The 27541-nt window shown below is 35.4% G+C and overlaps 1 protein-coding gene across 2 annotated transcripts in view; it reads right to left on the bottom strand.

Moving 5' to 3' along the window:
- Window positions 1-412: 412 nt before the first annotated feature.
- The window catches only part of SAMSN1 (SAM domain, SH3 domain and nuclear localization signals 1), a 49142-nt gene continuing 22013 nt past the window's right edge, over window positions 413-27541 (bottom strand). Inside the window, exons 2-8 of one of the 2 annotated variants that reach the window (XM_081072486.1) lie at window positions 27177-27248; window positions 24266-24415; window positions 20344-20473; window positions 17866-18017; window positions 14795-15001; window positions 12433-12583; window positions 413-1584 (exon numbers count right to left, since the gene is read on the bottom strand). In XM_081072486.1, the coding sequence (XP_080928612.1) occupies window positions 1382-1584; window positions 12433-12583; window positions 14795-15001; window positions 17866-18017; window positions 20344-20473; window positions 24266-24415; window positions 27177-27248 (1065 nt within the window). In that variant the 3' untranslated portion in view covers window positions 413-1381. The remainder of the gene's footprint in view (window positions 1585-12432; window positions 12584-14794; window positions 15002-17865; window positions 18018-20343; window positions 20474-24265; window positions 24416-27176; window positions 27249-27541) is intronic. The other variant, XM_081072487.1, reaches the window with a different exon arrangement.

Below are 27541 nucleotides of genomic sequence, written 5' to 3'. Positions count from 1 at the left end.
AGGTAATTGAGATATATATATATCTATATATATATATATACACATACATATATATATTTATATGTATGTGTACGTGTAAACGTGTACACAGAATTGATGTTATGATGGAGGATGATTTACGGCACACTTTAAAACACACCTCTCAACCGTAGCTCACACCCAACTGAGTGCACCGAACAAGTTGAAACTTGTCACACATTGTGAGTAAGGTTCGATGTGACGCTTTCTGTTTTGAAGATCGCTGCCTTTCCGTTGGAAAGTCAAAAAGTCTTCTCCAAAGTCAAAATGATTTAGGACATCGAGGCAGTCACAACAGCGCAACTAGACACTCACAAAAGAGGATTTCCAGGACAGCTTCAGAAAGTGGCAAGAACAATGGGATAAATGTGTTTGAAGTGAGGGGGAGTATTTTGAGGGGGATTAATGGCAATATGTCTTTATTGTAATAATTTCTTTAAAAAAATTTAAACATTCACCGTATTTATTGATCACACCTTGTACACATACACACACATATATACATATATATATATAAATCTAAATATAAGTACACATGGTCAGACAATTAAGTTCATGCGATTTCCACTGTGAGCTTACACAGTATATAAGGACTTGTCTGGGAGGAGAAATTTTGTATAAAGGTCTAATATGAAAATACCTTAAGTAACATTGGTCTGGAAAATACCAAATGCACATGGTTCTTCTTATTATTAAAATTAGAGCATTTCAAAATTAAAAATATTTACACTTAAACATGAAACATCTGTGCATTATTAAAATTAGTTTTACTAAATCAGAACTGGCAATATATTATCTATATGTTTATACCAAATAACACTGAAGAAATCAACAACAAAATATTACTAAAACTCCACTGTAGATGTGGATAAAATGTCTCCAGTATTAACTTGCACTTTCCCAGTAAGTATAAAAATGAGTGTAAATACTTCTTGGACAGCTGGTTAAACAGACACATGCTCCATGACTATTTATTCAACAACATACACAAATTCAAACCTGGCAGATACGAAAAAAACAAGTCTTTTTTTGTTTGTTTCTTTGATTTTTGCAGAATTCATCATTTTGCACTTACAAAATAAAGCCAAATAAAATTATGTCGCACATACAGATTTGTACGATAGCTTTTCTAACACAGGCAGATGAAATATTAACATGTAAGATTTAAAATAATAAATATACAAATTATTTACAATACTTGGGAATGTTAAAGAGAAGAACTTTAATGTACAGTCCTTCAGATTCAAACATTTTCACTTTATGTTGCATCTGAGAATAGTTTTCTTCTTTTCCTAGTTGATCTTTCAGCTCAAGAAGAGTTAAAATGGGATCCAGCTGTAGATAGAGAGATGTGAGTGTGTGTTCAGTCATTTGTTTCTGTGATAGTAATCTTCTGTACCATGTCAGGAAGATTTTCAGGCTCCAGGTCTTCTTTGCCGTTATCAGAATTTCCTGATGAGATGTAACAACCTGAGTCCCTCGGGCAGTCATCTAGCTGTGACTTATTTGAGGAGATGTCGGGGCTTAAGGATGGAGGCTCAGTTTCGTTTTCTTGCTCTTGGATGGCTGCAAATGGAAAAGGGGCAGCAGTTAGGCAAAGCCGAGGAGAGTTTTATTCATGTACTCATTCATCTTCAAGCTATTTTAACTTTTCCAACCTCGATGTCATTACAATTGAAACTTCTGTATGTAAATGACACAGTTGTTTACCATAAAAGAGATATTTACACTCAAACATTCAAGCCACTGTTTTCTCAGAAGTCAAAGTCTACCCTTTGTTGTTCACCGGCAGTTTCATGGAATCCATGTGAACCGCTTGCACAAGCAAAGATCAATATGGACTCTCATTTTACATTAATGATAAGTTGCCAAAGAAAGCAGATTGTATCCACAGTGTGACTGATGCCTTATCCAACTACTCCTTAAAGTAATATGAGAAAAAGTAATTTGTAGTTTAAATGTACAATCCACATCAACAGTTATCTTTGTGACCAATTCTAGAATCATGACAATGTGGATTAACAAATAAAAGATCACTATGGGCAACAATGTAGAGCAGGACTTCAATTACTTGGAATTTAATAAAACTTAAGAGTATTTAGGATTTTCCTATGTTTGCATTCGTCAAAAAAGTAGACATAGAAACCAGGTGGCTTTTAGGTAGTAAAACACCACTATTTTCATCAAATCTGCCTTGTTTAGTTTTTTTTTTTATATCTTTGTTTGCAGTTCTGAATAACAATCATTTATGTTCAGCTTGGTTATTGTATCATCACAGCAGTATTCTAGATTCAACTGGCATTTTGTTAGAAAAAAAATAATATTAGTGATGTAACCAAAGGTACTTCCACAGAACCTAAGTAGCCCTGTAAAGTTTTACTCTTCTCAAGAATTCTTTAGCATCAACATTATTTTCGTGAATGTGAACTTTCTTTTCTTTGCCTTCCCTGACTCCAGTATATTGGAGTTGCTCTGCATTATGAGATGGGTTCCTCAGAGAGGAGATGGATCTTGGAGCCCAAACTCCTCAACTGCTTCAGCATGTTTTGTTCTTTTCCCTTTGAACTTCAGAGCTTACCACACTTTGGACAATTGAAGTAGCCCACTTTGGAAGAATCAAATACAGACATTTCAGGGTGGGACAAGACCTCTGCCTTCAGAGGCTGTGTAGGTCATCCCATTCCAGTCAGGAGAGAAAGTGAGTCCCAACTTCAAAGTGAGTCTCAACTTCTCCCACTTCCCTTGGGAGAAGGAAATGGTATGATTTTCCTCAATAGACTCTCATAATGCTAAATAATTTATCTTTAGGAAATTTGCCCTTTATCCTATCTACACATCTTAAATGAATTTTCTAAGCTCCAGATAGCTGGCCAACATTAGTTTACGGTTCACTGTGTATCCAATTGTTACCACTCCCTCCACTCCCTCCACACCCCCACCCTTCACCCCAGCTAACCCCCCCCCCCGCCCCCATTACAAGAGAGAATTGAGCCCTGGTGCCCTAAGGCATCCTTGTATTTAATGAATTAACTTCTCTTCTGTGTTTCTAAAATAATACTAGTAATACACCATCCGTGGAGGAATTGAAAAAAGATAAATTATTTTCCTTATTCTGTGGTTTAGATGAGGAATACAGGTTGAGAAAGGCTGGATAAAAATGATAGAAATCATTTCTTAGTCTACTCATCCTCAAAATGAATCATAACAATCTGTTTAACCTTTTCCTCAAAACTTTTATTTGCAATAATGAAACCACACTGATGCCATTTTCTGAATCTTCTCCATGTTTGCCACAACTTTATTTAACTATGGATTCAATTATCAGGTGTTTAAATCTAGTGATGTTACAACTAGTTCTAGGTATCAGGAGCTTTAATTTTAATATGCACTTATTGTGATTGTTATTTTTAAATTTTAGTTACTATGAAGCATTTTCTCTGTATTGGTCATAACGACCTTTATGTTTGGGGAAATCTACTTAATATTCACTAGCCTTTATGAATATCCATCAATCACTTTTGTTTCCAAGCACCCTTTTATGTGTGTGTAAAAAGGCAGCTCTAAAATGAGACCTTATTCTCTGAGGAAAAAGCTTTCTGTCCTGCCTCTGCTTGTCTGTCTTATTGCCACTGAAATGAAATGAGCCATCTCCATTATCCAAGTGTTTCTGGAAAAGGCCAGAGAAATTAGTCCTTCTGTATGCTTCCTGTCACGTCAGCAGTGACCACCATATTGGGAGTGTGATCCTCTCCGAATGGTTATGGGGATAAGGCCATATTTCTCCAGATTGTATTTGAGCCTATCACCTAAACACAAAATTAATATTACTGAGCAAATTCCCTTCAGGCTGACATCTAAACAGGACTTGGCATAATAAAAATTGCTCCCAATACCATGTTCTGTTTAGATTGATTACTGATTGTGGGGCTGTCTTCAAGATACAAAACTTAGGCTGAAAGAACTCTGATTTCCAAAATTAGCTCTTTTCCTTTCAAAAAATAAGTACTTGGCTTGTTGTTTTATCCTCAGAAGCCATTATATATTCATCTCAAAGGATAACGAAATCAAACAGTAAATGAAAATCTGACTTTAACAGGGAATGTCATTTTTTAATATTAGTAATAAAAATGTATTTGTTTTTATTCCCATCTGAGAAACGTTATATCACATTCTCTAAATTCTAGGAATTGGCTTGTTTTAAATACAGATTATTGATTGCATAAACCTTTCATCTGCAATTTTGACGGAAAAAGGAAATAGTATCTCAGTATGAAAGTTATGCAGCACAGTAATTTACAGAACAGCAGTACTTTGCTAAATGATTTCCTAGTGTAACGGAAACATGACTATGCCTCCTCAAGTGCTTCCCACACACCTTTCGATAATTTCAGGCAGGTGATCAGCTGGAGCCCCTGAACAGTAACTATAAAAAGAAAAGGCAGGCCATTATGTTATATTATGGAAATGAAAGCTGTATAGTATTCTGTTTCTGTATTTTGAGGGTCAAGACTTTCCTTTTTTTGATTTTTTTTTTTATCTTGATACTGATGAATTAGGGATTGGCACAAACCTAATACTTGTGCTGTGGGTGGTTTGTCCAGCAAAGGGGATGAATGCACAGTAATGCATCCATATTTTCTTTTTCAGTCATTCAGTCCCTTCACATGACCATTAAGTAAAGCTAACTGACCTACCTAGAAATCGAAACTATAACCTTCGTCCCATGGTCCAATCTTCTGACCTAACCAGGCATGTAACATTGGAATAAGAAAGAGTTTGCCTCCAAAATTAGACTTGTCATAGGATAGGAGTGTGTCTTTTTTTATACCAAAATATTTCTGATATGTTAAGTTAAAAAAATCAGTATATACAATTTTTATAGTCTATTATAATATGAACTAAAACCATATACGTATAATTTGCAAATCAAAGTATTAAAATTTTAGATAGATTTCCTCTGTATTTCTCAGAGCATCTATGTTTTATATTTTATTTTAATAAAAATGAAAAAATTAAAATGGTACAATTTTTCAAGCAAGCCCTGAATGGTTTGCAAATATCCAAAAGGCTGTACATTTTCAAATCTGAGTATATTGGAAGATTATTAAATAATTTGAATAGGGATGTCTTTTTTTGCTGCCAGCTAACAAGAAGCAGAATAAGAAGCCGAGAAAGCAGCCCCAAACCATTCTGTATTCTCCGTAATGAAACTAGAATAATTGTGATAAGGAAAAATGTTATTTAGGAAATATTTGTCATCAGGAACTAATCTGAATATTAAAATATTTTATTCTTATCAACTTTTTTATGGATTGTATAAAGCTCATGGTTCAATATTTCAAGATAGTCATCAATGGAGATAAAAAGTGGCATGGTGATTAAAACAAAGGATAGCTAATATAATTATTCATAAAATAATTATATTGAGTTATGACATTTAATTAATTAGGTATAGGCAATCTCAATTACACTAAAAGTGAAGGAAGTTTTAAGGAAATCAAATTAGATCCTAATTCTGGGGAAAAGTTTTCATGCCCTAAAGAGAGAAATCTGTCCTTTATTCACATGTTAGAAAGTTAAGGATTCAATAAAAATGTAAACTACTAGTTTTTGCTTGATTTTCCCAGGTTTCTGTATCCATATTCCAGATTTTGACTTTACTCTCTTACTTGCCATACGTATGAAGCGTCTATTTCTTTGGAGGAAGTACTATAAAATAATGCATCCTGGAAGGCATAGGAAAATGCCTGGCCAATAAAAGTGTCCAGTGAACATTTTTTTTGTTTTATAAAAAGAATGTGATGTTTAGATTAACTAAAGGAAATATGTACTAAAGAAGATCAAATAAGGAATTTTGTTGGAATTCAAATGAAATCTCTCAGCTCTTTGAATTATCCTCAACAGATTTACTCTAGCCTATTGCCATCTCCAATGAGGAAAACCCAGGGATCTTCATCGTGAGGCAAGACCTCAGCATCACGTTGTAGCTCCCTTTGAGTTATTCAGACCAAAACTCAGGCCTTCTCCAGGTAACTATGGCTGTATTTACTTTTGTCCAGAGGCATAGTTGTCCATGGAGATAACATGGCAGAACGCTTAGGTACTTCCGATTTCATCTTAAGCACATCCTTAAATCACCCGAACCCTTTAATTTTCTACTTAGAGTGACTCTTTGGTGTTAATTTCATTTGCATACTAACCTACCCTTTGGAAAAACAACAACAAAAAAAGTAAAAGAAGAATCCCTTCATGGAAAACCAACCAGTTGCCTTTGTTTTCCTTAGGCCGTGAGAGAATATGGAGCTGAAATGACTCTCCCTCTTTTTGTACATTACTCTTGGTATCTCGGCATTATAGTCTACCCTCTAATGAGAAGTGTGCTGGGGAGTAAATCTTCTTACTCACACAGACAGCACCCTCTGCTTGTCCCGTGCTGGGTGCTTCAGTCAGGGCCGGGGCAGTAGTTCATCACAGTCACTCAGCACCACCACCAATAGCACCACTAGGCCGCCACACTGTCTGACCAGGCCTCCCATGGAAAACTTTTGTCCCAGGAAATACTTACTAGTTGAGTTGTTGTCCTCTTGGATCGATTATTTTGGTAATGACCAAATAAGATGAAAAACTATCAGTTTATATTGCTTAATTAAAGACCTTGGGAAACCAATTTCATATTTCTTATAGGTTAAATTCATGCTATTTATTTGATATGGTAAAAAAATTACCCTAATTTGATTATTTTAAAAATTATTATTTGATAAAAATAGGATCTCCCTGGATATTACTGATTGACAATTTACTTTTACCATTTAGTAAGTTTTAAGACATCTTCTCATGTCAGTATGCATTTCATTCTCTTCACATCTTCATACTACTTTATTATTTTCATGTATCTTAATTTATTTAACAAATTAATTAATGATGGAAGTCCACATTAGTTTTAATTTTTAAAATGATTAGCAATTAATTTAGCTACTATTTTTTTAATGGATTGGTATGTTGAAGTTAAATCCGTAGAAAGTGGAATATCTGGATAGTACATTTCAAACTTTGGATAGTTTATACATTATTGCCCTCTAGAAATGTACTCATTTACATTCTAGCACATATACATGCATGCGTGGTTAACACAGGCATGAAAGAAATCTTGACATCACACACAAAGACCCACCTGCCTGTTAACACAACTTTTATGCCTGAGGTGGGATAGCAGGGAACTTTCAAGTATTATAACCAGAAAAAAGTCTTGCTTCCTCTTTGGAAATCCCTTCACTCCCTCACTCGACATTTATTCATTCTACAAGCATTTGTTAACAATCCCCTTAAGAAAAAACACAGAACTAGGGGCTTTGGAAAGGTGCATGGAGGATTCAGTCTTGTTTGGCCAGGATAATTATTACAAAGGCCGTGCCCAATCCACAATCACAATGCAATATAAAAACAAGTGCAGGAGTGCCCTCCACATATGAGCAGTGCACGAACGTGGAGGTGACAGAGAACTGAGGTGAACATTCTGTGAACTCCTTCTCTCGGAATAATTCTGTAGTAGAAGAGTAAACACGTTTATATTGCATTTTATTATTTCCTTGTGTTACATAAAATATGGTATCTATCATACATTAAAACTTAGGGGTAAAACCAGAAAGAAATCTGAAGAAATTTAATTGCATACGGCCAAATATCTATGACTAGAAACAGCAATTAAATCCATATTAATAAATACAGAAAAGTAAAATACTTATATGCATTCTCTACTCTGTGTATGTGGATGGTTAGCATATCATTTCTCAAAAGATGCATGAACGTTTCTGGAATCTAGATTCAAATCATATGGCAAGGGGGTTGGAAACACCAGGTATGCATGTCAGGGGCTAGGGCACCAGGCTACCCTGGCACGTTATCAGCCAACTGCTGGACTGCTGCTTGGCATAACTATAAATCTCCCTGCTGGCAGCTCGTGTTCCAGGCTCCTGGCTGGGTCTTGCCATTTGCCCTGCCTCGGTTTGGGCAGGTAGGCAGGCAGGAAGGCACAACTGGGGATAGTTTGAGCAATGAGGGGCTGCTGTGACCACAGTTAGTGCCAACGGCCTGGCACACTGCCCACCCTTCCCCCTTCCTCCTCCCTGAGCACTGAAAACGTTGCAGATACCTAAAATATGTACAGATACTAGTACAGTTTGTTTGTTCAGTTACTGAGCTGCTGGTTGGTGTTTTTCCCCCGCCAGTTTAAAATTTAATTATTCCTGCGCTAAAGGAAAAACAAGATATTTCCATCACCCATTTTCCCCAAGGACAATAGTACACATTCTTATAGACACACTTTTAAGACACATCAAAGTGTTTCTAAATGTGGGAAAAGAGGAACAAGTTCAGAATAAAGAGAAAATGTTTACTATTAACAGCAGTTTACTTATTCTAAAGAAACATTTCTCCGCAAGGCAAAAGGGTCTTGAAGGTTGTGTTTACAGAACAACAGACACACGCACACACACATGCACACATGTATACTCTCCTTTTTACTTGCTGGGAATCTTTATTCTAAGTAAATAGACCCTTTTAAAATTCAGATGATAAATACAGAAATCCTAATATGCACAAAATAAACAGATTCTGCTCTTTTACTCTTTCAAGAACCGAGTCTCCCCCCAATTTTTCTTCTTCTAATCTCATCTAGATTCCTAGCTGAGGGAGCCAGTGACCTAATTCTGCTCACTTCTAAAGCCACACAGGAGCACATTGAGAGCATCTCTGTACTGGTCTTGCTGGGATGGCAGAACCCCAAAGTCGTTCTCTTCCTCCAGAGGCAATCCTGTGATCTGACTTGCCAGCCCTTCTATCAGCTTGCTGGAGAAGCATTTTGCCTCCTGTCAAGCAGTGACCTGAAAAGTTTGATGGGGTTTACATTTTCAAGGTCAAAGTTGGTACGTTGTTATCTATTTTGCCCTAAGAGAAAAGGAAAATTGCTTGCTCTAAGTCTTCGATTTCTGTTTTTGTCCCCGTCCCATCCTTCACCCTCTTAGTCCCGTTAGATGTATTAAAGGGTCACCTGGGGGTTGTGGACCTTCCTACATTACCTCTAAATTTTAAATCTTGTCCTCATAGCAGGTGTCCACTCTGCTCCATTTTTTTATATTGAATGACTAGCAAAGCAACACTTTCCAGTTCCCAACCTAAGAAGCAATGAAGCTCTAAACTAAGAATTTATTGATGTTCCCAAACTGACATTATTCAGTGATCAAAATAAAATACATAGGTAAAAGCCTGGCCAATTTGCATACCCCATTCTACTACTACACACACACACACACACACACACACACACACACACACACACACACGAAACTTAACTATTTTTAACCTATGACTGTGACATGCATTTGGTTTTAATGATGTCTTAGTTTTATATAACCATCTATTCAAGGTCTTTATCATTCAAGGTATGTGAAGGTTGTGCATTTAATCTTTAGCATGGTTGTAGAAGATATGATTCACAGAGTAGAGAATAGATAAAAATAAGCACGCAGCAGCATGGAGCCAAATCATCAGTACTCTACATCTTATCAGCAAATAGAAGTCATTCTTCTTTATTTCTTGAGCAAAGCAGTTTCATATAAGATAAATAGCTTTCAGTCAAAGTAGCATAACATGCAATATGCATCTTTTTGACATGTATATCCTAATAGTACTTTAGACCATAAGATTAAAATAAGAAAAAATATCTCCGGGTTGTGAGTTGACAACAGACACTGGTTGAATCTGCATTTTTTCCATTTTTCATCTTCCAGAATTTGGATCGGTGTGTATACGTTTGTACATTACTGGCTACTGTTAAATGACATACTTCTAGTGACCTTCAAGTATAGTTTTCTAAACTTTTATAAGGGAAACAATTTGGGGGATTTGTACTTTTTTATATCAAACACTGAATGTCACATCATGCTTTGGAGATACTGTGCTTTGTTTTCAGAGATCTGGATATAATAGAATGTGTTTCTAATATCTATATTTAGGAAGGACTCTCGGTTCCAGATAAGTGGCCTTGAGATAACTACTTATGTACTCTAATTTCAGTTTCCCATCTTGCAAAGAAAGAATTTGAGTCAGACGGTTTTTAAAAATTACACCTAGTTCTAATATGTTCTCATTTATAAATCATTATTTTTTATTAACATAGAAAGTAGATGAATGATGAGGGGTTGGAATGAAGAAAATAAGTGGACACCTTCAGTGGCCCCAGCTTTTGGCACTGGAGTGATCTTCCCTTTGTGGGGCCCTGCTGAAAACTGTTTCATAGCTGAAAGCTCTGCTTACTCAGGCTCCAAGTACCCTTATATTCACAAATCCTGTTGCAATGAAAGGTAGCCCTGCACATTTCAGGGATTCAAGGCTGTTCCAAGGTTTCCATTCTCACATAAATGTTAACTTCCATTTTCTGAGATGGAAAACTGAACTGAAGCTCTTGAGAAAATTGGCAAAGTAGTAGAAAATTTCAATTTTCAAATATTCATTGTTCTTTTCATAGTCACCAGTTTGTATGTGGGGAAGAAAGAACTTAGGTTTTTACAGCAGCCTGTCTTTGATTAAAACTCCAGCTCTGCTACTTATCTGTTGGGCCTCATTGAAATTCATTTCTGAAATATTTCCTTATGTATAAAAAGGGCAAAATACCTCCATGGATGGTATTGTAGAAGAAAAGCAAATTATACACAAGTCTTCAAAAAACATTCAGTCTCCTCCTCCCCTCTATTTCAACATCAAATTATTTTGGAGACTACTGACAATGACACTGAACATTATCAATGACAGGAAAGGCACAGAATCCATTTCTTAGTCGAATGTTGCGTAGTAAGGAGACATGTTTTGAAATGATAAGATGTGAGGAACATCTTTACCTGAAAGATATTGCTACATCAATTTACATTGATCAGTTTTGTTTGGGCTTGTACTGTTGAGTACATTGGCTACTTAAGTTTGACCTTTGCCTCTGGGACCCCATCCCCTCTTTTGCATCTCCTAGACTCCACAACTTGCAAGAATCCATATAAACACCTAGTCCTAAGAATGACATCAATTCTGCAGGTGTGAAATTACTTGTACCTGTGAAAGTTCTTTGAAAAGGATGAAGAGCTAAGCAAACTCAAGACAGCAAGTAAGAAGAAAGTGAGGAGCAGTTTTTAATTCCTACTAGATAAAAGGTTGGTGTGTAACAAACACGCAATGTGAAACTGTGGCCGTTTTGTGGGGGCATACGAGAGAGGATATAGGGAAGTCCGCAAAAGAACAGTCAGGAGGCCTGGGTTCTAAGTACAACTTTCCTCCTTACTTTCCGTCTGGCCTGTTATTTGTAGGGTTAGAAAGTATAGCACAGCATTGCCAACACTGGTTCTAGCTCTCCAATTCGCTAGGTATGTGAGTTTGGACAAGTTACTTGTCTTCTCAGTTTCTCATAATAGTGGGGATAGTGCTATTTAGCTCACAGTTGCAGAGAGCATTAAACAAGGTAATAAATGTGAAGACCTTGGCTCAAAGTATTACTCAGAGAGCATGTTCAAAATAAGTAGTTAATGATTATTATTAATACTACTTTTGAAGGAAAAAATTGGATTAGATGATCTAAGTTCTTTTTCATCTTTAAAATTAGACACTTCCCCCTCCCCCATCCTTTTTCTAACAAAATACTCCTTGCAGATCTTGGCACACCCTAAACTCAGGGCTCTGGGAGCCTGACCAGATTTAGTAAGAAGAGTGTTCAGATTTGGCAATGGTAAAAACAAAAGCTATCTTTCTTTTATAAACCCAGTTGGTGGAGTCTGTATTAGTCCACAAGTGAATTGCATATATCACTCCATCTTAAGTTTTATACTTACAAATATACAGAACCATCTCAGAGAAGAAAATTGAGTGCTGAATATTTTTGCAAGCTATGATAACATTTTAAAAGAATATTATAAACACATACAAGATTGATTATATGGTAATGAAGTGAATTTCCCTGTGTGGCACGAGGGCTCATTAGCTTAGAGACATGTTCTGTGCTGTGCCACAGAAGTCGCGTGTGACATTTCTCACTAATGGCTCATGCTGTCACTAAATATTTGTCTCGAACTCCCTCAGCCTTTGGGAATGCAGACATTCACTTGTGTGTAAATTAATAGCTCTGCAGAGTCTACGCGAGGTACCCAGAAAAGTCCTTTCAATTTCTGGGTCCAAGAAGGAAAAAAGGTCCTCTCCTTAATTACATATTTGATCAGAGTTATTATATACTTACAAATAAGTATATTTATATACTTATTTATGGGAAAGGATGTTTTATATGATTCTTAATAAATACAACCGGGACTTTGTTTTTGATTTTACTACGTACATTAAACTGAGATTACCAGCTAGGGAAGAAGAATAGTTATACAAACTTACTTTCTTCATCAAAGAGATTTTCAGCAGCTGATAGTAACCTCATCCTGTCTTCTGGCTTTTTAATGTTTAATTCAATGAGATGACTCTCTTTTATATCCTTTAAATCTTCTGCAGTCTCGTAACCGTTGAGCAAAAGTGTTGATGTGTATTCCTGTGTGGGGAAAAAAATATGTATAATATAAGCTAGTCAGATTCAAATATTTTATTTTTAGTTCTCTTTAGATTTAACGAAAATATAGATGTGCATATGGAAATCAAAGGTGCCAATAGAACTTCTGCTTAACTTTATTTTCCTTCACTAGTTTTCCACATATGAACTCTAGGGCATTTAGAAGAGTATGCTATATAATTCTGACCTATGGAAAGACAAAAGTAAAGAAGAAATAATTACCTTAAGCTATACAATGCTAAATCATGGATCAATTAAATAGCTGGATCATTCATCCCATTTAGAATTTGTTCACTTCTCAAATAGCTAAATTAGCAAAGCTACGGTGTTGTTAAGTCTATCAATAAAATACCGCTGATCGAGTATATTACAGTAATACTTTTGAATCTACATCTGTTCTTGTTTGCTTGATTGAAAAAAAAAACAGCTACCCTCATTAACTTCTTGGAGTAGGTTAAAAAATGAATTTGAAAAAGTGGACTTAGCATTTTGGTCATAAACCTAAGGAATCCAAGACTTTCTATTTCATTAAAAGCTTGTATTATATGAAAAAGTGGACTTAGCATTTTGGTCATAAACCTAAGGAATCCAAGACTTTCTATTTCATTAAAAGCTTGTATTAAGCTTTTACAAAAGCATTGTTGTTGGGAAAAGTATTATTTTCTATTTTCAGCATTTACATCTTATCCGTCGTTTTCATCAAGATATACTAGTCTAAAACTTATAGGCTTCTGATTTCAAAGTCTGTATGTTATTTATATAACCTCTGTTCTCTCTAACACAATACAAATTCAAAATTGAGTTGAATGCTTTTCAACTTCCTCAAAAATTTCTCCCATTTTGCTGATCGTTATTTCAATATCTTTATTTTAGTTACTAAAATTAAATAAGAGGAAGTATAAACATTTTAACTAATCAGGAAGAACTTATTAGCAGCCATTTATGCAAAAAAAAAAGAGTAGCAATTATTTTAAAAATAATGTATCCTAGAAGGAACACGGAATTAGAACAGAGAAAACCAAAATTCCCATTCTGACATAATAATCTAACTGTGGGTTCTTAAGTAAGTTGTTTCACTTCCTTAGACCTTGGTTTTCTCATAGGTCATGGAACAAACAAACAGAGAAGGCAGAATTCAAACTTGTACTTCCTCCAAGATGTGCCCCGTTTGGGGGCACCAGTAGTAATGTAGGAAGGCATAGATAGTGTGTCGACAGACAAGAGTATAACTAGATAATTCAGGAAAACAATTAAGGAAAGTTTAATTGGCTATTGTCTTAATGAATTTTGAACACTCTCAAAGTAGTACTGTGTTAATTTAGAAAATGGATTGCAAAACAGTAAATTGAGTGAGGTTAGTATACTGTAAGTTCATACCATTTAACAAGGTAGATATTTCAGAAAAATGTTGCTAATATAATGAGAAAATAATTGGATTATAAATATAGAGAATACAGTTTCCTTAACACAATTACACTGGCTTAAGGATCGCTATTTCCTAACAAATTACTTTTAAAAAATTATATTTAGTTATCTTCACTTGACTTGCTTTTGATCTCTGATCTATAGAAAATATAATTTTCTTTTCATTTTTCCCTTCAATTGTCTGGATATTTTTAAAAACTGTTTTTTTATTAGTTTCAAGTGTACAAAGCAACATTATAGTCAGACGTTTACACCCCTCAGAAAGTGATAACCCCCCTGCCCCAAGCTTCTACCCCTCTGACATTTTATATACTTGTTACAGTACCATTGACTATCTTCCTTATGCTATACTCCAGCTCCACTTCTAGTTGACATTCAATATTATTCTACTTCAGCTTCAGTTGTACAGTGCATTGGTCAGACATCTACACAGTCTATGAAATGGGATTTTTATCTTCACTCTTCATATTCTCTGTATCATTCTCATTTACATGTGTTTTTTGTCTTTTATTTTCCTAAGTATTTTTCATTTTTCATTGCATTTTCTCAACATTAATCCTACTGTCATGGCTAAGTACCATTAGAGTTTAGTTAAGACCTGTCCTTGCATAACAAAAGTAATAAAGGAGAAATAAGAACTGTTCTTGGAAAACAGATTTTCCCTTGCTGTAAGTCATGCATTTTTTTTAACAATTCTGTGCAAACACTGATCCATTCTCCTCAGTTATTCCATTCATATACCACCCAAATAAAATAAGTTTTGCTAACCTGAAGGCTAATCCTCTCTAAGAACTCTTGCAAAGTCTTGGCTTTTTCTCTTCCACTCCTTCGGTGTGTCTTTATTTTCTTGGGGGCCGCTTCTTCTTCAGAGATGACATCCACATAAATAAATTTGAAGTTTCCCACCTTATTGTTCAACATTCCAGTCCACATCCCCATTGGTGTTTTGCAGATAATGTCTATGATGTCTCCTTTCTAAGGACAAAGAAATATAAAAATAAGATTTCAGAGAGCTCTGGTGCTATGGCAATTGGTAGACAAAATAATGGAATCATAGAAATTTAAAATAATGAGGGCATTATGCTAAAAGGATTTCAAAATGACAGAAATAAATCTTGGAGGATTTTTCCTTTAAAAGTTCAAGGGCACTATTTACTAGTAATAATGAAGTAAACAACATGCTTGGAGAAAAGCTCCTACGTGCATCTGATGACATCTTTATTTTTTATTTTTTAAAATTTTTTGGGGGGTATCATATCAACTTATCAACTCTTATCTGTAGAGCACAATGTAATTTACAAAACACTTTTGCCTACCTAAAGTAATTTTATGCTCTGAGGTTTCATCATTACACTAAACATTACAGAAAAAGAAGCACAAACATTAAATAACTTCCCAAGAGCTTACAGGAAGTTAATGGCAGAACCAGAACTCAAGCCCAAGTTGTCTGAACTCAAAAATGATGGTTTTCTCATTCATCCTGTCAAAGCAATATATATGTAGCCAAGTTCACGCCATCATTCCTGGAGAGGCTCCCATATTGGAAACGGGAAGAAAGAGAAGTCTGTGACTCTGTCCACACTTCCACTTTATCTGAAAACTTCATCTACAGTACAAAATAAACCTATCTAAGTATTGCATCCATCTAACATAACAGAACTGTTCAGAACTTTGTAAAACCAAATAAGAAACAAAAATATGTGTGCAGTAAGATAAATGATGCTACTTAATTATTCTAGAGAAGATAATACTTAGATTGAGCGCCATAACAAAATTTAAATTGAAATATGAACGAAACACATTGGGATGGATAATCCAATTGTCCTTTTTCTTATTCATGCCTGAGACTCTAATTGGCTACAGGCTGCCAGTTATTGGCAAGAGAACAAAACCCCTCAGGGGTATTTCTTTGTGAAGAAAATTGATTTTTATGAAAACACAGTATCTACATTTAAGGCACCGAGTCACTCCCTGTGACTTACAACTTTCTACTCCAGAGAGGACATTGGACTTTCCGATATTTTTGCCATTTGAGGGGTCTACCCTCAAACAAAATACTAAGTCTTCTACTAAAAATATTTTTTTCCTTGCTGCTCTGTGAAAGTTCATTCTTCTATCTAAAGCCCAAATTGTATTCGTAATAGTAGAATTCCACGTGATGAAAAGAGCTGATCTTTCTGATTTGTGACCACCTGCCTATCTGACTCAATGAGCTAGTTGTTCATCTAGTGCTCCCTGCCTTTAACTATGAGACATAAAATTTTAGGCTAGATGGGATCAGCAAAGCAGACCCACAACATCCCGAAGCTCTAAAAGAAGTTTCTAAACATGGCAGCCCTCTGTTGCATCTTTCCTATTATCCTTTAAACTTGTAAAAAACTGTACATTCCAGAAAGGGTCACCAAGCAGAGCTTCAATTTCATTTTGGATAAGATCCTTTATGGAAATGATAGTATTCAATCTTCGGTGGAAAGTGAGTGATTCTTATTGTGTTTCTCAAGAGCTCCACAAATGTGCCCGAGGCAGCACCAGCAGTGATATGTGGCATGAGACTGTAGGGAAGTTGACAAGCTATCCTGAATCAAAACATGTTCAGTTTAGCCGCTTTTCCTGCCCTCCCCTATCCCCCACAATGGTTACTAGGCTACGAGCATCTTTTCCCCAAGACATGGAGGAAGAAATGACTAAGGAGCTAATTGTGGGAAATAATGTTTTCCTCATTCTCCAGCTGAGCTTGCTCGGATTTGAAACCATAGGAGGGATAAAGAGAAGAACTGAATGCCTTGAATGTTAAATAACCATATCAATACTTCTTAACTTATCATAACTATTGATTAACATTGCCTTGGTGTCCACAGTATAAAAAAATGCATAAATTCTGTCCTTTTTGCTACATAGCACTTTGTGTTACAAAAAGGAATAATTTAACATCTATAAAATATTTTAGCATAAAGTCTTATTCTATTTGTGCTGTTGTAATCAGCTCCTCCCTTTGAGTGTAAGCAGGACTCTGAAAATGATGGATTTCTCACCCGTGACTATGTTGTGTTATATGACAGAAGGGACTATGCAGATGTAATTAATGTCCCAAATTAGTTAATTCTGTAATTAAAAGGGAGATTATCTGGGTGTTTCTTATTTACTCAGGTGAGCTCTTCTCCGCAGGCCTTGAAGGAACAAACTGCCATGCCGTAAACAGGACATTAGCTACAGCCTCAAAGGGCTGAGAATGGCTCCCAGTTATATCCAGCAAGAGAGCAGGAGCCATCCCTCCTACAACCACAAGGAACTAAGTTCTGGTAACAGCCAGTGAACTTGGAAGTGGATCCCCCTCCTTAGATGCCAACTCATGTGCAGCTGACACCTTGATTTCAGCCCTGTGAGACCTTAAGCAGATGAGCCATGCCCAAATGCATGACGTGCAGACCTCTGGGATAAGTAATAATACATGTGTGTTGGTTGAAGCTCCTGAGCTCTCTCTCCCTCTCTCCCTCCCTCCCTCTCTCTCTCCCTCCCTCTCTCTCTCCAGAAAGTATTGGGCAGAGCTGGGCACCCGTTTTCAGAAAAATGTAGGTAATTCCTCCTACCCTGATAGGCTCTGATTCTGCATTTTCTACATAACAGCAACTTACGCCAATAGGCTCAACAGACTTAGCCCCCTACCCCACCTGACACGTTTGGTTTAAATTGTGGCCCTAGTAAACCTGTCCCGGGTTTTCCCATGAGGAAGAAGACACTCACCACCCCTCCCTCCAGTTCTCACTGCCTGCACTTCTGAAACAGGTCACATAGCCAGGATGAGACACACCATACAGAATGCAGCGATGCCATGCACGCACCTTGATTTTGAGGGAGTCAGTGTCATAGGGGCTGGGCGTGAAATCCGTGTGCACTCGGGCCCGGCCGCAGAACGGTCCTGAGTAGGCGCCCTCATCCTCCAGTCGGAAGCTGTCCCGGTTACTGGTGCCATCTGAACAGCTGGTTATTCCACCTGAGGAAGGCAAAGCAGAGGTTAACAGTTCTCACTGAAGGTTCAAAACACTCTGAACCATCGTCTTGACACCCCTAAGCAGGGATAATGCGGAAACACTGGATACTAGCCTCAGGAGGGGCTCCTAAGCGACCCCTCCTGTTTCTGCCTCCCAGTCTCCACCAGTGACCTCTGTCCTCTGAGCTACTTCTGACCTTTCTCCAGTCAATCGGACCACTCCTTCCTCAACCACTAACGTAAACACCCTCTGATGTCCGTCTCCACGATCCAATCCAGAAGGGCAGTGTTTTGACCGTTGGATACTTGTTAAAGAAGCAGACAGTACAGGCTTACCTCCCTGTACAAACCAGATTATTAATCCTGTACATGTAACTAAAGAAACCAATAGCAACAACTTGAGCTTTGTGTGTTATTCATCACAAATGGTCAAAGCATGAGACATGAGGTTCCTTACAATTTACCACAATGTAGCAGAAATGCTCTCCCAGACTTCCTGTTATGTACCAAAAGCCATTCTGAGGCAACATCTCTATGCATAGAGGGTAGCTCTTTTGCTTGTTGTGTGAGTATGAGGGAAGGAGGAAGTGTGTTCCAATGCCTGTACTCCCAAGTGGTTAGAAACTGTTCTAAACTGCACTTTTTAAACGGCTCCAAATCCTTGTTGTTTTTTTGTCCTCTCCCTTTCTGACTTTGAACCTCAAGGGAAAAACAGGAGAGTGATTCCATTTTTGCTCCTTGTCTGAGGGCAAAAATGGTTCCCAGTGAAAGTAAGTCTCAGTTTCTCCATCACTCTCAACTGTCACTTTCTCCATTGTGGCCTTTTGGTGCTAAGTTAGATGAGAGAACAGTCCCTGTTTCTCTACTATTCATTACAGTAATTATGGAAACAAGGTGGAAAGCCAAAGAGATGCTCCATGTAATATATGAACTGGTGTAAAAGAAAGGTGAGTTTCTTCTAATCATAGGAAGAAAGTTGTATATGATAACAGCTAAATGAGCCACCATCTCCTCACACCCTCCCTCCAATGACCACCCCAGGCCCTGGCTTTACATGGTGCACTCTAGTTAATAAAATTCTTCCCACATTGAGCATCACAACTTAGAATTTAAAAACTTTCAGCAGAAATAAATACTAATGATAATGAATTTCACACATACAAAAATATATCCTTCAAATGTTTGTGCAATAGTTTTGTTTTTGTTTTTTTCTCCCACAAAATAGTTGTGCTACAGCTAATAGGAAAATAAGAATAAAATGCAGGATATTTGAAACATCTGGTCTTTTGCTATCCATCTTCAAATAACAACAAATAATTTAAAAGGAAATGAAAACTAAACTTTTGCACACAAAAAAATTAAAAGATCCTAAAAGATTAGAGAGATGTGTAACACTGTACATATAGGGCACCCTGCAATATTAGTAGTTTCATCCAAATATCATAGCAGGATGTGTGACTGAATCCTGAGTGTATACTTTTTAGAAAATACCAATGTTTTTAGAAAATCCTTGTTGAGTATGTACAGATTCCTTTTTGTCAACTAATTGGTGATATTCCTACTATTTAATGTTTACATATTACTTCTGTCTTTAAGCACTAATGCTGGATAGAAACCTACAAAGTAATGTCAGAATTTATGTAAAAGTCCTGCTTTTTTTCAGAATACTAAAGGAAAAAAAGGAAAGGAAATGATGGAAAAAGTGAGAGAGGGAAGGAGAGGAGAGGGAAGGAGAGGAAGAAGGGAAAAAGAGAGAGAGAGAAAGAAAAACGAAAAGAGGGAGGAAGGATGGGAGGGAGGGAGAGAGGGAAGGAGGAAGGAAGGAAGGAAGGAAGGAAGGAAGGAAGGAAGGAAGGAAGGAAGGAAGGAAGAAAAGAAGGAAGGAAAGAAGGAAGGTAAGAAGGAAGAGAAAGAAGTAAGGGAGGAAGGACAGAAGAGGCAGAGAACGGGATTTTATTTATCTGAAACTTTAAGTCATTTTATAATTGTTGACTCAGGATAATGCTAGTTCTCCACAGCATGAATTTTTATTTTAGGGATGCAGATTTGTTTCCTCAACATGACCTTTTTGAGGCACGTCCTCAAGAGCCCTGCTGACCACAGCGTTGAAAGTTTCGAAATAATATAGAATTCTACCTAACATATTATTTTAAACAATAACAAATCTTTAGAGTCAACACATCCTACACTTTCACTATTTCTCTTATCAGGTAGCTGGAACCTTGTTGCTAATTTGACAAAAAAGTCCCAGAGAAGCAAGTCTGTTGTTTTGATCTAATCTAATAGAGACCTCCCATCTAGGATCGTGTTCCTTATTCTATAGCCTTACTTGATGAGCTCTGCGCACTGTAGAGACTATCCATGGAGTCACTTGCTTTGAGGGACATCTTCTCAGTGTGGGCCCCAATCACGGGGTCACTGTTCCGACATGGGAGGGAATCCTCTCCATCTTCGTCATTCTTCAGAAAATCATATGAGAGATTGAGGTCAGAAAACTGATTTCCGTGGAGATGTTTGCTGTATGCATTGATTTAACCAAGCAGACATAGTCTAACAATAAAATACTTAAGGAATACATCAACATAAAATATGATAGTCATTAATCTTTAGCTCAATTTTTAACAAAACATTTTAAGTATACTTGGAAAACTCCTTTAGATGAAACATTCCACATTATGGAATTCAACTGAAATTATAACAGTTCATTTTGTAAATTAGGATGAATATCGTTATCAAGACTGGTTACAGAAATGTTAGATTTACTGAGATCTATGCTTTATCTGTTAAAGCACTTTTATTTCTTTATTTTCTCTTTATCATCTATTTACCACCATTACTAATCCTTTGAGATCTGATAGTAGAAGTTTAAACTCTACATAGTTGTTTCATGTCAGTTATTTGCACCCCACCAGATCACTAGATATGAATAAAACATGCACACTTTGCAATTCTAAAGCAAAGCTTATCTAAGAAGCTTTACAAATCTCATACCACGCTTGCCACCTAGTCAAGTGAAAAGCAAATCTTGCATAAAATTAGAAAGACAGACAATTTCAAAACAAATTACATCTGCTTGAAAACATCTAAAATGTTTTCCACATTTAGATAGTTTGGACAAAAACTATGAATTTCTTAATACTCATCAAAATGTAATTCAATATTTCTCATTTTTGAACATTTCTAAACACTGATAAAACTTCAGAGCATACATTTGGTATACATTCAGTTTGATTCCATGTTTCTATCTATTCCTTTATTCATTTGTTCAGTCATAGAACACCTTTTAAGTACATCACACTATTTTGGGAACTAGGTATACCATGGTAAACAAGATAACAGGGTAAGAGGTACCATTTATTGTGTTAGACTGTGTGTGTGTGTGTGTGTGTGTGTGTGTGTGTGTGTGTGTACATAGGTAGTATTTGGGGAGGTGTGTGCAAACAAAATAAGCAAGACAATTTCAGAGAATAATAAATTCTATGAAGGAAATAAAACTGGCTAATGTGGGGGGATTAGCTACCAGGATTAGGGTTGGGGACAATTGGCTAATTTAGATGGAGTAGACATCAGCGACCTCTGCTATAAGGTAATAATATATCCTTTGAATTCTTTACCTGAATGATCAGAAGAAATAACTTATGTGAAGATTTAGAGACAATTTTCCAGGCAAAAGGAACAGCAAGATCAAAATAAACTCAGAATAAGCTTGGGTTATGCAGGGAAAAACAACAAGGTCAATATCACTGGAGCTGAGGGAAAGGAGAGTGTTAGCATATGAACTGAAAGAAGCACACTGGGGCCAGATCACCAAGAGCTTTATGAACCACATGTGGTGGCCAGATCTCCTTCTGAGGAACCCTGCTTTACTGACAGACCCAGCTACTATCTCTCTGGATCCACCACTGTTTGCATGGAAGCTATGCTCTCTGCCAATGACTGAAACAATAGGGATACTGGTTGAGTCCATTCTGGTGGGATATGGGGCTCCTCTAATGGAAAACTGTTGTTCAAGGACTCTCCATCAATCTGGCCAAAGCTTTCTCAGAACATTGTTGAAGTCTGAGACTAACCAATTTTCTTTCTTACTCTTCTTTTACAAGTGTCAGGTTTTCCCTGCCTAGTTCCTCTTTCTCTTCTTTATCCTTCGCAGACATTTACCTCGCCAAATCTTTGGTGTGTCTTTTCCTTTCTTGGGGTCTGCTTTCCAGAAGACTGGAATGAACACACCACAGTAAAGGATGCCCTGTGAAGGTATTATATAATTTTAATGTGTTTAATGAGTGGTGTGTTCTGAATTCCACTTTTCAGGAATCTTTCTGGCTTTCATGTAGAGTATGGAAGAAAAATTGGGAGAAGGGAAACTAATTAGGGAGTTATTATGGTAATTGAGGCAAGATAGGTTGATTACTTACTCTGAAGCACAAATAGTTTACATGGAGAAATTAGGGGTTTTAGATATACTTTGGAGTTAGAACCAAAAGGATATGCTGATGAATCCGTGTGATAAGTGAGAGAAAGAAGGAATTTTGAATAATTCTCAGGCTTTCTCCCTTCCTTCCTAATGTTAATCTATCTGTCTATCCATTTGTCTCTCCCCTCATCTACAGTCATGACAGTGCTGTCTATTGGTACAGGGAACACTGGACCAGAAACTTTTTTTCTTTTTTTGTATAGCATAGAGAATCAATAATTTAGTTTTGCATATATTAGGTTTCAGATAGATGTTCTACATTTGAGTGATGGCATTAAATAAGCAATTGGTTGTGTAAGTACAATAGGTAAGGAAAGAGGTCATAGTTAGAGATATAATTGGGAAAAACAAAGTCATGAGACTGGATGGAAGAGAGTACATTGAGTAGAACATCCAAGAACAAGCCTTAGGAAGACTCAATATTTAAAAGGATAGGGTAAAAAGCAGAGCCAATAAGGGAAACTATGAAAAAGAAGGGGAGCCAGAAAAATGCCTATAGAAACCAATATATTTATGATCCATATATTAATGATCAATTGATTTTCAATAAAGGTGCCGACACAATACAATGGGGAAAGAATTGTCTTTTCAACAAAGTGTTGGGACAATTAGGTGTTCACATTCAAAAGAATGAAATTAGATTTCTACCATACCACATACCATATAGAAAAATGATCATACACCAAAATTTAAGAGCTACAACTATAAAACTCTTAGAAAAAAACATAGGGGTAAATATTTTAAATTTTAGGTTAAGCAATGGTCTCTTAGATACAATACTAAAATCACAGTGACCAAAAAAAATAGATAAATTGCAGTCCATCAAAATTATAAACACTTGTAAACACTGTAAATGATACCTTAAGAAAGTGAAAATAAAATCCACAGAATGGGAGAAAATATATCATATTGCAAATGATACATCTAATAAAGGACTTGTACCCAAAATGCATTTTAAAAATGCTTTACAAGTCAACAATGAAAAGACAAATAACCCAATTAAAAAGTGGGCAAAAGATATGAATAAACATTTCTCCAAAGAAGATATAAAAATGACTAATAAGCTCATGAAAAGATTCTCAATATCATTAGTAATCAGGGAAGTACAAATCAAAAGCACTTTGAGATTCCACTTCACACCCATTAAGATGGCTGCCATCAAAAAGACAGACAATAATAAGTGTTGACAAGCATGTGAAGAAATTGAGACCCTCAGACATCGCTAGTGGGAATGTAAAATGATGCAACTGCTTTGGGAAACAGTTTTTCAGTTTCTTTAATAGTTTTTTGGTTTCTTAACTGTTTGGGAAACGGTTTTTCAGTTTCTCTTAGGTACAGTTACCATATACCTAAGAGAAATGAACAAAATATTTTCACACAAAAACTTGCACACAAATATTCATAGCAGCTTTATTTATAATAGCCAAAATGTGGAAACAACCCAAATGCTCATCAACTGATGAAAAATTAAATAAAATGTGACTTATCTATAAAATGGAATATTATTTGACAGGAGAAAGGAATGAGGTATGATGTTTTCTAGAACATAAATGACATGTTCTTCGCATACTACATGCATGATCTTTTTAAACCTCAGTTTCCTCTGTTAAAATGGGAATACCAGTATTTTCTTGCACCCAACTTCTGGGCACAGCCATTGAGGGAGAAATAGATGTCAAAGTCCTTCATAAAGCACAAGTATTTCTATGTCTAGAAGAAATTGTTAAATATTTTAAGAAAAATTTAATAGAAAAATACAAGTGATTAATGGTACACTTACGTTTTCTTCAGAAAGGGCTTTGATGTACTTTTTACCCACTTTTTTCTTCATTGTCCAGGAAATAGCTCTCATTTTTTTACCTAAACTTCCTCCATGATTTGAAGTTTTATTTTGTTCTCTGCTTTCATTTATGGGTTCCCCCTGATATACCTAGTTAGAATTGTTTACAAAAGACAATAAAATAAAGCAATAAAAACATTAATCTGAACATTGCTCTACAACTTAACAAAATAATGGGATATAATTAATATATTTTATAATGTGCTGTACATTGCATCATATAGAGTATATGAAATATAATATATTCACCACCTCACCCCTAGCTACTTCTCACATTTCCGTTGCTCACTGTAGCAGTGTTTCTCAAAATATGGTCCCAAGACCAGAAGCCTCAGCATCATTTGGGGACAGTTTGTGTTTTAACAAACTCTTCTAGTGATTCTGATACATGCTAAAGTTTGAAAACAATTGTAATTAAGTATTGCCATACTAGTCCCCTTGCTGTTTCTCTTTATGTTCCCATCAAAGTTTGTACTTGCTTTTGCCATTGGTTTCCCCTGGATATCCACAAATGTATTCTTTCCTCCACCCAGGTTTCTAATCACATTCCAAATAATAGGAGAGAAATTTTCTGATTGATCACCCTCTTTAAAATAAGCACACATGTCTATACTCCCTGCATGTTCACCTGATTTATTCTTCTCCTAAACACTTAACATTACCTGATAACATGTGTTCGTTCATTTGGTTACGACCTGCATATCCCAATATGATGTATGCTCTGTGAAATTAGAGATTTTATCTGTTTTATTTATTCTGAGTGGTTAGACTACTTCCTGGAACATAACTGACCCTCAATATATTTTGAATAAGCAAAACTTCTCATTAATAACATTGGAATATTTTTTGTTTTCTTGGAGAACATATTTCGGTTACATGTCCTTAATATCTCAGGTTTCAAGAAAGGACCTTAGAAGGTCATCTAGTCTAGCACTGCCCACCATTCCGAATAGCTGGGCAGCCAGTCATTCCCTGCATATAAAAAATAATGGGAAACTTCTCTTTAGTGAACTTGAATATTTTAATATGAAGGTTTTACCACATAATTAACATCATTATTAATCAATATTATGTTTTGCTTCACATCTTACCCCAAATTGTCTATGATAAATATGAATGGACAGCCAATTTAAGCCCTCATTGCACTTCATTAATTTCTACATTCAAGGTTATAAAGGCAAAGATTCTTTGTTTAATTCAAAAACCTTGAATAAAATATAATTTGGAAACATTTTAAAATTTTAGAGTTAGCTTTTTCTTCTCTTTTCTCTATTTAAACTTTATCTTCATGTAAAATTAAACGCTAAAATAAATAAGAAAGTATATTTCATCACTACCTGTGTTAATTTACCATTGCCTTAACTTCAAAAGGAGTATGATAAATATTTTTAATTTTAGATGTTTCTAGAATTCTTTACAGAAGCTTCAAAGCAAACTATCTCAACATATTTTTAATTTTAACATTTTTTTCTATGTGATTTTGTTTCATAGCCTGAATCACAATTTTATTTAGATTTTTATTTATTTTATTGTTGTTTTAATCTGTCTCTTCTTAGACTCCAGGCTTCATAAAGTAAGGATTTTCATCTGTTATTAAAACAGTACTTTCTGAATGTCTAACGGAAATCCTGTCATAAAAATACATGTTTAATAAATATTTGTTAAATGAATGAATGCTGGATTACTGAAAAATGTACAAACTACTTTACCAGGTTTACTAAACTTTCACAAATGACTAAGCCACTATTACTAATCAATGAACTTGAACGATCCTGAGAAACTTTCATAGGTTAATTCTCGAATTATAAACTTAATAACAATAGAATGTATCTACATATGATCATGGAAAGTTAAAAGTGTACACAGTATGTTAACTGAAAATATAATTATGTGGATCTATCTTCTCACCATTTATATACATATATTACATTTTATTAACAATTATGTAAATGTTGATAGACCATATAGTTATATACAAGTTTATCCAAATGCATATATATAGATGGATAAAAGAGAATATGCATGGTATACATGTATAAAAGTGGATATATTACGTGCACACACACATATATATATACTAATGGAGACATTAATAATAGATGTAATAATAGATGTCATTTTATTTCCATTATTTTGTCTAGAATATCCATTATTGAAATTAACATATTTTAAGGTATTGTAGATAGATGCACATAGGAATCTGAAAAGTATTTTGATAAATTAGATCTAATAAAGGGAAAAATTCTTTATAAAAGAAAAAATACACTAACTGGAATGAATAATTAAAAAGTGCACGAAATCTAAAACCTATTGCTCTGAAACAAATGTATCACATGTGGGGAAGCTTTTCTTAAAGTACCTTTAAAGTGTTCATGGTTTGCAAATGTGTATGGAATGATCACCATGTGACATTTCAATGCAGACAGTAGAAGTGTGAGAATACAATTAAGTAGCGATATGCTTTCCTTAACAAATTTACTATTAAGCTATTTAATCATTTCTAAATCAAAACAATTACAACTTAAATAAATTTTAACGTATAATATATTCTTTTATGGTGGAAATACTCAAAAAATTTGGGATTGTCTGAATTACATTAAGTAGTTATTCTCTCCTTAATTTCATGTTCTCACTTTCCAAACATCTGTTAGGCTTTTTAGATAGCTTTTTATATCCACTATGGTACTAAGTACTAAATAATTATTTGTTCATGTATTATACAAATATATGTAAGGCTATGATTTCTAAATATATTTATTTTTTATTGTACTTTGCAAAAGTGATATTGGCTTTTTCAGAATTTTTCATAATATGTTTGCATATTATTCATAAAAACACAATAAATACTAACCTCAGTTGGATTATCTGATTTTGAGCTGGAATTATTCCGAAAACGATCAAAGTTGCCAAGGCTGCTGCTGCGCTATAAAATAGAAAAGGAAGAAAAAGGGAAGGAATTTTAGTACTTGTGACTCTCATTGATAAAATATATTAGTGTGAAATACATTAGATTATGGTTCAATAAGCATCAGTCTTGCAAATACAGTATTAAAAAAGTTCTCTGGAAGAGCTAAAGGCACTGGAAGGTGTAACTATTATTAACATTGTAATATTTACAGTACATAAAATATCTTCATGCATTTTATGTTATTGTATTAAACACCTTGGAGAAAATCTATTAAATTTTTATTTTACAGTGTTACTTTTGCTCTTATG

Source organism: Rhinolophus hipposideros (genome assembly GCF_964194185.1).
Source record: "Rhinolophus hipposideros genome assembly, chromosome: 2".
Taxonomy (NCBI): domain Eukaryota; kingdom Metazoa; phylum Chordata; class Mammalia; order Chiroptera; family Rhinolophidae; genus Rhinolophus; species Rhinolophus hipposideros.
Note: the sequence above shows the minus strand (reverse complement) of the source record. Positions and strands in the feature narration are given on the sequence as shown.